We start from the raw sequence: 12972 nt of genomic DNA on the forward strand, positions 1-12972 counted from the left end.
GAGGGTACATTTAAAGAAAGCCTCATGTCTTTTCCCTAGAGAGATTTTTGGAATTTTTATAGCATTTCCTCCCTTATCTTGTGATTTTATTTGATGAGCTGGTGACATGATTTAACTCACAGTCCTGGGAGATCCTTGTGTTAACTGCTGGCCTATCGTTTGATGTGACATTAGAATGCCGTGGCAAGTAAAACAAACTTTCATCTCGTTTTATAAACTTCATTTCAACTTCTAGAAGGTCAGAGCAATAGTTGGTATACATATCAGGCAGGGTTGCCCCCTGTCCCCCTTGTTGTTTGCATTGGCAATCGAGCCGCTGGCGATGGCGTTGAGGGATTCAGAGAGGTGGAGAGGTTTAGTGCGAGGTGGGGAGGAACATAGGGTGTCGTTGTATGCCGATGACCTGTTACTGTATGTGGCAGACCCGGTGGGAGGGATGCCGGGGGTGATGGAGCTGCTAGCTGAGTTTGGGACCTTTTCAGGTTATAAACTAAATTTAGGCAAGAGTGAGGTGTTTGTGGTGCACACTGGAGACCAGGAGGAAGGGATTGGTAGGCTCTCGCTTAGGTGGGCAGGGGAGAGTTTTAGGTACCTGGGGTGCAGGTGGCCAGGGACTGGGGGACTCTTCACAAACATAATTTCACCAGACTTGTAGATCAAATGGAGGAGGAGTTCAAGAGGTGGGACATGTTGCACCTGTCGTTGGCGGGGAGGGTGCAGTCCGTCAAAATGATGGTGCTTCCGAGGTTCTTGTTCCTCTTTCAGTGCCTGCCCATCTTTATCCCCAGGGCCTTCTTTAGGAGAGTGACTAGCAGTATCATTTTTTTTAATATAAATTTAGATTACCCAATTATTTTTTCCAATTAAGGGGCAATTTAGCGTGGCCAATCCACCTACTCTGCACATTTTTGGGTTGTGGGGGCGAAACCCACGCAGACACGGGGAGAATGTGCAAACTCCACACGGACAGTGACCCAGAGCCAGGATCGAACCTGGGACCTCAGCGCCGTGAGGCGGTTGTGCTAACCACTAGGCCACCGTGCTGCCCCTGACTAGCAGTATCATGAGCTTTGTGTGGGCACATGGGACTCCGAGAGTGAAGAGGGTTTTCCTGGAGCGAGGGAGGGATAGAGGCGGGCTGGCGCTGCCCAACCTTTTGGGGTACAATTGGGCGGCCAATGTGTCAATGGTGCGTAAATGGGTGATGGAGGGGGGAGGGGCAGCGTGGAAAAGAATGGAGATGGCGTCATGTAGAGGTATGAGCCTGGGTGCCATGGTAACGTCGCCGCTGCCGCTCTCCCCTAAGAGGTTTACCACGAGCCCGGTGGTGGCAGCGACCCTAAGAATCTGGGGACAGTGGAGACGGCATAGGGGGGAAACAGGGGGCTCGATGGAGGCTCCACTGGGTGGCAATCATCGGTTCATCCCGGGGAACAAGGATGGGGGATTCAGGGGGTGGCAAAGGGTGGGCATCAGTAAATTGAGGGACCTGTTTATTGGCGGGAGGTTTGCGGGCCTGGGGGAACTGGAAGATAAATTTGGGCTTCCCCAAGGGAACATATTCAGATACTTGCAGGTAAAGGTGTTTGTTAGGCGACAGGTAGAGGGATTCCCTTTGCTGCCCTCGCAGGGGACGATGGACAGAGTGCTTGCGGGGGTGTGCGTCGGAGAGGGGAAGGTGTCTGACATCTATAAGGTAATGCAGGAGGTGGAGGAGTTGTCAGTGGAGGAGCTGAAGGCTAAATGGGAGGGGGAACTTGGGGAGCAGAGAGAGGACGGGACTTGGGCAGATGCCTTGGAGAGAGTCAACTTTTCCTCTTCATGTGCGAGGCTTAACCTCATCCAATTTAAGGTGCTGCACCGGGCCCACATGTCCGGGACTAGGATGAGTAGGTTCTTTGGGGGTGAGGACAGGTGCACCAGATGTTCGGGGAGTCCAGCGAATCATGCCCATATGTCCTGGGCATGTCCGGCACTGGAAGAATTCTGGAAGGGGGTGGCGGGGACGGTGTCGAGGGTGGTTGGATCCAGGGTCAAACCAGGGTGGGGGCTCGCGATTTTTGGAGTTGCGGTGGAGCCGGGAGTGCAGGAGGCGAAAGAGGCCGTTGTTTTGGCCTTTGCGTCCCTAGTAGCCCGGCTGAGGATCTTGCTACAGTGGAAGGATGCGAGACCCCCAAGTGTGGAGACCTGGATCAGTGACATGGCGGGATTTATAAAGTTGGAAAGGGTTAAATTTGCCCTGAGAGGATCAGTACAAGGGTTCTATAAACGGTGGCAGTCTTTTCTGGACTTCCTGGTTCAAGGATAGGTATCTTGGTCAATACCAGCAGCAACCGGGGGGGGGGGGGGGGGGGCGGGAGAGAGAGAGAGAGAGAGAGAGAGAGGAGGGGGGGGGGAAGGGGGGGTGTTCCTAACTATAGTTTCTATATAGTTTTTTGCTACGGTTATGTAACAACACTGGGTTAACTTAAGTTGTTGTCAATATGTTGGGTTGTTCATTGAGGAGGGGCGAAGGTTTATGATTGTTGTTATTACTGTTATCGTTGGTATTTTAGTATGGTTTGATGTTGTTGTGTAAACTCAAAATTTTTCAATAAAAATTATTTAAAAAAAAAATAGTTGGTATGGATGAGATAACCCATCCACTTTAAAGCAACATGCAATGTTTATCTCACAAGGGGCTTTCTAGAATTTGATGTCAAATGGGTTGTCCTGTTCGAATCCATAGAGTCGCTACTATGCAGAAGCAGGCCATTCAGCCCATTGAATCTGCACTGACCCTCCAAAAGAGCACTCTTCCTCGGCCCACTCCCCCGCCTCATCCTTGTATACCCACATTTTGATCATGGCCAATCCATTTAACCTGCACATAGAACATAGAATCCCTACACTGCAGACTGAGGCCATTCAGCCCATCAAGTCTACACTGACCTTCCAAAAGAGCACACCACCTAGGCGTACTCCCCACCCTTTCCCCATAACCAACCTAATCTTCACATCTTTTTAACACTAATGGGCAATTTAGCATGGCCAATCCACCTAACCTGCACATCTTTTTCTCTTTAGTTTGACATTGTCACCATGCATTGCAGTGTCCTTATTCAGAGGTCAGTCAATCACTGCTCCAGCTCTTCTAGGACACCCAGGGGGATGCTGATGCGGCTCGAATGATCTCTGTACTACATCTTTTTTCTCGTCTATTGAGTAAGTGGTTAACCTGAAGCCGCGCCTGCCCTCATAAGTGGGCGTAAAAGATCCCCTAGTACATACAATTCAGAGGAACAGCAAAGGAGTCATTGCTGGTGCCCTGGCCAATTTAGCCCTGAATCTGAATCACTAAAACTGATCATCTGGTTATTATCTCATTGTTGTTGATGGGATCTTGCTGTGTGCAAATTGGCTGCAGTGTTTCCTACATCACAGCTGTGACTACACTGAAAAAGCACTTCATTGGCTTTAAAATGCTTTGGGACCTGCTTGGATGCTGAAAGGTGCTATATAAATGCAAGTCTTTTATTTCCGCCCCCCGTTAATTCTTGCTTTCTTTTGTTCTTTCATAAAGGGTCAGAAAGACTTAATCCCCCTGGAATGACAGTTCTATCAGCTCTCCTGTAATGTTGAAATGAACAATATTCTGCGGTATCACTAACCCTTGTTTGAAACCTTGGTTTACCATCATCTCCAACGGTCTCAGGTTTTGATCTAATGTAGGAAAGTGCTTGGCCATTCCATCTCCAGAGAGGGATAAGTATTGCTGTCTCTTTCTCAATTTCAGAAGCTGGGTCAGTTGGCATGACTTTCTCAATGTCGGACTTTCTGCTCATGTCAGATGCTCTCTGTCCAACATGCCAGTAAGAAAGGGAGTTTGCCCCACTCGTAAAAGCACCAAACCAATATTTTTGCTGCTAGAACCCTGAGCGGGATTAGAACATAAAGTGCAGAAGGAGGCCATTCGGCCCATCGAGTCTGCACCGACCCACTTAAGCCCTCACTTAAACACCATCCCCGTAACCCAATAACTCCTCCGAACCTTATTGGACACTCAGGGCAATTTAGCATTGCCAATCCACCTAACCTGCACGTCTTTGGACTGTGGGAGGAAACCGGAGCACCCGGAGGAAACCCACGCAGACACGGGGAGAACGTGCAGACTCCGCACAGACAGTGACCCAGCGGGGAATCGAACCTGGGACCCTGGCACTGTGAAGCTACTGTGCTATCCACTTGTGCTACCGTGCTGCCCGGGGCCTGGCGCAATTCATGCAATGCTGCCCTGACATCGGTCCGCCGATTCTCTAGTCACCGGAGAATCAGCACCGGCGCGTCGGCACAGTGCCGGTCGGGGGCCACTCTACGCAGCCCCCCCCCCCAGCGGTTCTCCGCGCGGGATGGGCAGAGTGGCCGCCAAGATAGCCCGAGTCCCGCCGGCACCATTCATGAGTGGTCTTACCCGGCGGAACCTCGCGGGGGTGCCACTTGTGGCCTGGCCCACGTTCGGGGCCTATCGATCGGCAGGCTGGCTTCTCCTTTTGGAGGCCTCTTTTCCTCCGCGCCGGGCCCGTGTAGCTCTATGCCATGTTGCTTCGGGGCCAGCGTGGAGAAGGGAGCTAGCGCACATGCGCGAGTTCGCGCTGGTCGTAGCGCACATGTGCAGACCTGCGGCGCCTGTTTGACTAGAGCTACCTGAGTCGCTCCAGTGCCGTGCTGACCCCCTGTAGGGCTCAGGAACGCTGCTCCTAGGGGCCTGTTGCTGCCGTTGTGAATCGTGACGGCTTTTACAACGGCGACAACATTTAGCCTCAGGATCAGAGAATCCCGCCCCCTATTCTCTAGTTAGTCTGGCAGCATTTAGAGACTGCTTCAAAATGGCATCAATGGGTTTGTAAGCAATTTTCGTCTCTATGATCTACCACTTAAAATTCTCCAATCTTATAAACCTCTGGGAGCACTTTAACAATTGAACAAATCATTTAATTGGAATTTTGAATTGTCTTTAAAAGGATATGCTCACAATCCTCTTCCAGGTACAACACCTATACCTCCTTATTGAGGTCAACATGATTTAATACTGGCTCTTGAGAGATTATCTTCTTGACTTTATCCAGCCACTCCTCATTCTGAGTTCCTACCCAGTCAGTCACAAAAGAGGAATTTTCTTTGCATCTGCACAGAAAACATTCTGATGAATATGAAATAGTTCCAATACTGACACCTCCTAAAACTTTGTAATGTATACTATTAGAAGGAAAACTCTAGACTGAGTCAAATTTGTGTTTACTGCCTGCCATCTTAATTCCACACACAACCTTTGGGCCAGTTGTGTTGTTCCTCGTGTCTTAATAAAGCTCGTAGTCTCAAATGTGGAGAAGATGCTTTATTGTGAATTTGTTCTCTCTTCAGAGCTTAACTTACGGCTACCTCAAATGCTGCCTGCTTGTGTGTCTGTCCTGCTTTCAGTTCTGCCTTCCGTGAAGTGTGTCCTCACTTCCTGTCCCGGTGTATTTATAGAACTCCCGTGCTCCCTCTAGTGTTTGCTCAGTTGTATTGCATCTAGTGAACTCTACGATCACCACACCAGTGAGGACTAATCTATCAAAATATCAATCAGGGACCAGCTCACCAAAACATTCAATCAAGGATCATCTGATCAAGCTATCCAATCAGGGACCATATCACCAAGCTATCCTGTAGCCACCTGGGGTGACCACTGCCCAAACACAAAATGGAAGATTGCAAGGAATGCAGGGAAAATTGGACATGTTGTAAAAAGCAAGCAGCTTGCAGAGTGCTTGTATATTTGGACTGCTACAGAAACCAGTTTGGCTGTTGCTGAAACCAGACAGCGCTATGAAAAGAAACAGTTAGCATATTAATGAGGCGATACCAGGCGATCCCCAGGCACAAAGACACAAGTTAGCACTAGTCAATACATTGGATGGAAGGCCAGACTTTTCGGCGCCAAAGAAGCCCAAAACAATGAGCCCCAAGAACCGCCCCAGTGATCGAGCAACTGCCCCGCTATTGGGGAATTCGAATCAATCGATTGGGAAGAGACCCAATCGATTACAAGAGTATAGAGGGTCCGCCCAGGTGGGCACAAGACCCTGAGAGGAGTATAAAGCAGAGACCCCGACCCCAGCTCGCTCTCTCTGTCAGCCTCTCCTTGACCAACTAGCCCTCCCAGCAGAACACCGTTGCAGCAGAAGAACCTTGTGCAGGAGAGGTTTGGGCAGAAGCCGCCAGCAAGTAAGTCACAACGCACGCTACGGGAATAGACACTCCTGACCCCTTTAGACCATAACCACTGGAAGCCTGCGGACCCTGGACAAAGCTCGAAGCTGTTGTTCCCTGATTCGGCAGTCCCCTTATCCAGATAAGTATTTGGCCTATTAGTGGTAGGATTAGCCTAGTCTTATAGTTATATGCATGATTAGTAGATTACTGTAATATAATAAACGTGTCTTGTTTGAACTTACTAATTGGTGTATGGTTTTATTGCTTTGAACTTGACCTTGAAACTTGTGGCGGTATCTTACCTGGCGACTCCAAAGCTAAGTGACGAAACAGAGCCAAATTGAGTGTTAAGCACACTCACCCAGAACGAGCAACAATCCAATCACAGATTATCTCACAAAGATATTCAGTGGCAATCTCAACAAGCTATCCGGCCAGCAATCATATCACCTCAATATCCATTGATCTCACAGAACAAGTTTTCTTTTCAATATTGACACACTCCTTGCCTCACTTGGGTATCAATAGGGGACTTATGATTTGCCAGTTCAGTTTCGCAAGGTTGGGGTGTCTTGTGTTGGGAATGAGCTGAGTGGACTTCTTTATTTCGGGAATGAATCTGGGAAGCAGTCTGCTGCAGAGGTTTTTTTCTTGTTTCGAGTTTGCTAGGCCATGACTGAGGGCATTGGGAGTCCACCATATCATCTAAGATTGGAGTCATAGTTGGGCCAATTGGGTAGGGGTGGCAGGTTACCCTCTCATTGAGCAGCATGATGTGGAGATGCCGGCATTGGACTGGGGTGAGCACAGTAGGAAGTCTTACAACACCAAGTTAAACTCCACCAGGTTTGTTTCAAACATGAGCTTTTGGAGGACTGCTCCTTCCTCAGGAGCAGCATGGTAGCACAGTGGTTAGCACTGTTGCTTCACAGCGCCAGGATCTCAGGTTTGATTCCTGGCTTGGATCACTGTGCGGAGTCTGCACGTTCTTTCCGTGTCTGCGTTGGTTTCCTCTGGTTTCCTCCGACAAGGCCTGAAAGCTGTGCTGTTAGGTGAATTGGGCATTCTGAATTCTCCCTCAGTGTACCCGAACAGGTGCCGAATGTGGTGCCTAGGGGACTTTCACAGTAATCTCATTGCAGTGCTAATGTAAGCCTACTTGTGACAATGAAGATTATTATTATGAAGGACATCAGTGTTACAGTTGGGTTTTCACAACCATGTGACATGTTTCATAATTATCTCCTTTTGCTCGCACGGACAGCACGGTAGCACAAGTGATTAGCACTGTGGCTTCACAGCGCCAGGGTTCCAGGTTCGATTCTCAGCTGGGTCACTTTCTGTGCGGAGTCTGCACGTTCTCCCCGTGTCTGCGTGGGTTTCCTCCGGGTGCTCCGGTTTCCTCCCACAGTCCAAAGACATGCAGGTTAGGTGGATTGGCCATGATAAATTGCCCTTAGTGACCGAAAAGGTAGGAGGGGTCATTGTGTTACGGGGATAGGGTGGAAGTGAGGGCTTAAGTGGGTTGGTGCAGACGCGATGGGCCGAATGGCCTCCTTCTGCACTGTATGTTCTAAGTTCTAGCCCATAATACTACAACCGGATTTATTCAACTAAATACACAAAGTCGTTGTTGGATTTAAACTCACAATGCAAGCTGCTTGTCCAGTACTCTTTAATCACACACTATGATGAACAGAATCAATGATAGATAGGACCCCGGAGGGAGAAAGCTGTCCACAACATAATCAATTCTAAAATTGACGGAATGACAATTCATCAGGGTCTATAATAGGAAGGTGATTAATGTGCTGGAACATCTACCACGCAGAAGGTGAAAGTGAAAATCTATCCCTTCAAAGCACTTGGAATTGTCTCTGGGTTGTGACACAGTGGGAAATAAAAGCAAGTTATTCTTTCCAAACCAATAAGGGTACTTGGATATTAAATGAGAATTTGAACTTCTGAATATAAAACATTTCAAGAGAAACAGACTATAGATTTTTATATTAAGCCTAATGTGAGTAAAGGCATGCTCTCTGATTTGATTTACTACAATATTACAAAATTTGTAGGCACCTTCAGTTCATTTGCTTCGATGTATCCACTGCAGTCTGCGTCATATTTCCTCCAGGTCTGTAAAACAAAAAGATATGGTTTGGGATAACTGGAGACCGTGCTGACGGAGTTATTTAGTCAGAGGATCGGGGAACATTCCAGCAAAGTAACATAGAACATAGAACAGTACAGGCCCTTCATGAGCTGACTATGGGGAACCTTATCAAACGCTTTACTAAAATCCATGTATACGACATCAACTGCTCTACCTTCATCGACACACTTATTCCCTTTCTTCAACAGAGGAACAACATTCGCCACTCTCCAGTCCTCTGGCACTATCCCCGTGGACTGTGAGGACCCAAAGATCAAAGCCAAAGGCTCTGCAATCTCATCCCTTGCCTCCCAAATAATTCTAGGATATATCCCATCTGACCCAGGGGACTTGTCGACTCGAGGGGCAGCAGGGTAGCATGGTGGTTAGCATAAATGCTTCACAGCTCCAGGGTCCCAGGTTCGACTCCCGGCTGGGTCACTGTCTATGTGGAGTCTGCACGTCCTCCCCCTGTGTGCGTGGGTTTCCTCCGGGTGCTCCGGTTTCCTCCCACAGTCCAAAGATGTGCGGGTTAGGTGGATTGGCCATGCTAAATTGCCCGTAGTGTCCTAATAAAAGTAAGGTTAAGGGGGGGGGTTGTTGGGTTACGGGTATAGGGTGGATACGTGGGTTTGAGTAGGGTGACCATGGCTCGGCACAACATTGAGGGCCGAAGGGCCTGTTCTGTGCTGTACTATTCTATGTTCTATGTTCTAAGGTTTTTAAAAATTGTTAATACATCCTCCTTCAGAACATCTACCTCCTCCAGCCTACTCGCCTGTATCACACTCTCATCCTCAAAAACATGGCCCCTCTCCTTGGTGAACACCGAAGAAAAGTATTCATTCAACGCCTCTCCTATCTCTTCTGACTCCATGCACAAGTTCCCACTACTGTCCTTGACTGGTCCTAACCTCACCCTGGTCATTCTTTTATTTCTCGCATAAGAGTAAAAAGCCTTGGGGTTTTCCTTGATCCGACCCGCCAAGGACTTCTCATGCCCTCTCCTAGCTCCCCTAAGCCCTTTTTTAGCTCATTCCTTGCTACCTTGTAACCCTCAAGCCACCCAACTGTATCTTGTTTTCTCATCCTTACATATGCTTCCTTTTTCCTCTTGACAAGACATTCAACCTCGTTTGTGAACCATGGTTCCCTCACACGGCCATTTCCTCCCTGCCTGACAGGGACATACCTATCAAGGACACACAGTATTTGTTCCTTGAACAAGCTCCACTTTTCATTTGTGCCTTTCCTTGACAGTTTCTGTTCCCATCTTATGCTCCCTAATTCTTGCCTAATCGCATCATAATTACCCCTCCCCCAATTATAAACCTTGCCCTGCCGTATGGCCCTATCCCTCTCCATTGCAATAGTGAAAGACACGGAATTGTGATCACTATCTCCAAAGTGCTCTCCCACAAACAATTCTAACACTTGGATATTGTGTCAGGAAACCCTCCAGCACACACTGTACAAAAACTGCCCCATCCGAACTGTTTGATCAATAGAAGTTTCAATCAATATTTGGAAAGTTAAAGTCACCCATGACAACTATCCTGAGACCTCCACACCTATCCATAATCTGTTTTGCAATTCTTCCTCCACATCTCTATTACTATTTGGGGGTCTTACAACTCCTAACAACGTGATCGCTCCTTTCCTATTTCTAACTTCAGCCCATATTACCTCAGTAGGCAGATCCCCCTCAAACTGCCTTTCTGCAGCCTATCCTTGATTAACAATGCTACTCCTCCACCTCTTTTACCACCTTCCCTACTCTTACTGAAACATCTATACCCCGGAACTTCCAACAACCATTCCCATCCCTGTTCTAACCATGGGCAAAATTCTCCGACCCCCCGCAGGGTCGGAGAATTGCCCGGGGCCGCCGAAAATCCCGCCCCCGCCGTGGCATAAATTCTCCGCCACCCGGGAATTGGCGGGGGCGGGAATCGCGCCCCCTGTGGCGATTCTCCGGCCTGTGATGGGCCAAAGTCCCACCGCTGGGAGGCCTCGCCTGCCGCCGAGGTTTGAACCACCTCTGGTGGCGGCGGGAGCGCCGGCGCGAGCGGGCCCCCGGGGGGGGCGTGGGGCGATCGGACCCCGGGGGGGTGCCCCCACGGTGGCCAGGCCCGCGATCGGGGCCCACCGATCGGTGGGCGGGCCATTGCCGTGGGGGCACTCTTTTTCTTCCGCCGCCTCCACCATGGCGGAGGCGGAAGAGAATCCCCCAGCGCGTATGCGCCGATGGTGACGTCAGCAGCAGCTGACGCACCGGCGCATGCGCGAACTGGCGAAGGCCTTTCGGCCAGCCCTGGTGCTGGGCGGCAGGCGTCAAAGGCCGTTGTGCCTGTTTTGGCGCCAGTCGACCTGGTGCCAACCGCTCCGGCGCGGGCCTAGCCCCTCAATGTGAGGGCTTGGCCCCCAAAGGTGCGGAGAATTCCGCACCTTTGGGGAGGCCCGACGCCGGCGTGGTTGGCGCCACTCCGCTACGCCGGGACCCCCCGCCCCGCCGGGTGGGGAGAATCCCACCCCATGTCTCCGTAATGGCCACAACATCGTAGTCCCAAGTCCAAATCCGCGTTCCAAGTTCACCTACCTTATTCCGGATGCTCCTTGCATTGAAGTAGACACACTTCAACCCACCTTCTTGTCTGCCGGTACACTCCTGCGACCGTGATACCCTCCTCAGTACCTCACTACTCTAAACACTGGCTTCTGGACTACAGCTTTCCCATCCCTCTGACAAATTACTTTAAACCCCCCCTGAAGAGCCGTAGCAAATTTCCCTCCCAGCATATTAGTGCCCCTCTGGTTCAGGTGCAAACTGTCCTGTCTGTACAGGTCCAACCTTCCCCAGAATGTGCTCCAACTTCCAGTTTTTTGGCCCATCAACTCGATGTTGAGGTTTTCTCCATGAGCCACCGACGAACACACGGAACAGGAGCAGGAGTAGGGCATTCAGCCCCTTGAGCCTGCACCGCCATTCAATAAGATCATGGCCGATCTGTTTTGTGTTTCGAATTCCACATTCCCATCTACCCCAATAAGCTTTCATTCCCTTGCTTAACAAGAATCTATCTACCTCCACCTTAAAAATATTCAGTGATCTCGCTTCCACCAGCTTCTGAAGCAAAGAGTTTCAAAGTCACACAACCCGAAAAAGAAATTCTCCTCACCTCTGTCCTAAAAGGGTGACTTCTACTCTTAAAACAGTGCGCCCTAGTTCTGGACTGACCCACAAGAGGAAACATCCTTTTCACATCCATTTTGTCCCGATTGTTCAGGATTTTATGCACTTTAATCAAGTCACCCCTCACTCTTGCAGTGTTAATGTAAGCCTACTTGTGACACTAATAAAGATCATTATTTTTATTACTCTTCTAAACTCCAGTGGAAACAAACCCAGTCTGTACAGCCTTTCTTCAGAAGCCAACCAGCTCATTCCCGGCATCAATCTAGTAAACCTCCTCTGAACCGCCTCCAACACATTTACATCCTTCCTTAAATAAGGAGACTAAAACCCCACACAGTATTCAAGGTGAGGTCTCACCAATACCCTGTATAACTGAAGCATTACAACCTTACTTTTATGCTCAATTCCTCTCGTGATAAAGGATACCATTCCATCAGTCTTCTTAATTACTTACTGTTCCTGCTTATTAACATTTTGTGACACATGCACTGGAATACCTAGATCCCTCTGCACCTCAGAATTCAATTTTAATCCAGCTCTCTTACTCACTCTCCGTTTCTTTCAACGCTTCTCCTTCTCAAAATTCTATCTAGACAGGTGCCACCCATGGCAATATGCAGCGCTCGTGCCCTTGAAGACAGAAGGTTCAAGCTACACTCTCGATGCTTGAGTACATAGCCCAGGCTGACACTCCAGTGCAATCATGAGGGAGTGCTGCACTGTCAGAGGTGCTGTCTTTCAGATGAGACATTAAACTCAGGCCCTGTTTGCCCAACAGGTGGATGCAAAAGATTCCATTGCACCATTTTGAGGCACCATTGATGAGTCGAGAACCAGGGGACACAGTCTGAGAATAAGGGCCAGACCATTTAGGACTGAAATGAGAAGAAATTTCTTCACTCAGGGGGGCGGGTAAATTTTTGGAATTCGCTATCCCAGAGGGCTGTGTACGGTCTCAGACATTGAGCACGTTCAAGACAGAAATCAATAGATTTCTGGATACTAGTGACACCAAGCGATATGGAGATAATGGTTAAAAAAGGGATAAGAGGTGGATGAGCAACCATAAGACCATAAGACTCAGGAGCAGAATTAGGCCACTCGGCCCATCGAGTCTGCTCCACCATTCAATCATGGCTGATATTTTTCTCATCCCCATTCTCCTGCATTCTCTCCATAACCCCTGGTCCACCTATAATCAAGAACCTATCTATGTCTGCCCTAAAGGCACTCCGTGATTTTGCCTCCACAGCCACCTGCGGCAAAGGGTTCCACAGATTCACCACCCTCTAGCCGAAGAAATTCCTCCTCATTTCTGTTTTAAAGGATCATCCCTTCAGTCTGAGGGTCTAACTGAATGATAGGGGCTGTTCCTACAAGAGCTGGGGTG

At 49.1% G+C, this 12972-nt stretch overlaps 1 protein-coding gene across 2 annotated transcripts in view; it reads right to left on the reverse strand.

The window, feature by feature from the left end:
• The window catches only part of calb2a (calbindin 2a), a 110564-nt gene that overhangs the window by 49827 nt on the left and 47765 nt on the right, over positions 1 to 12972 (reverse strand). For both annotated transcript variants that reach the window (XM_038807139.1, XM_038807138.1), the window contains exon 5: positions 8314 to 8370. In XM_038807139.1, the coding sequence (XP_038663067.1) occupies positions 8314 to 8370 (57 nt within the window). The remainder of the gene's footprint in view (positions 1 to 8313; positions 8371 to 12972) is intronic.

The sequence above is a fragment of the Scyliorhinus canicula genome, chromosome 9 (genome assembly GCF_902713615.1).
Source record: "Scyliorhinus canicula chromosome 9, sScyCan1.1, whole genome shotgun sequence".
In the NCBI taxonomy this organism is placed as follows: Eukaryota; Metazoa; Chordata; class Chondrichthyes; order Carcharhiniformes; family Scyliorhinidae; genus Scyliorhinus; species Scyliorhinus canicula.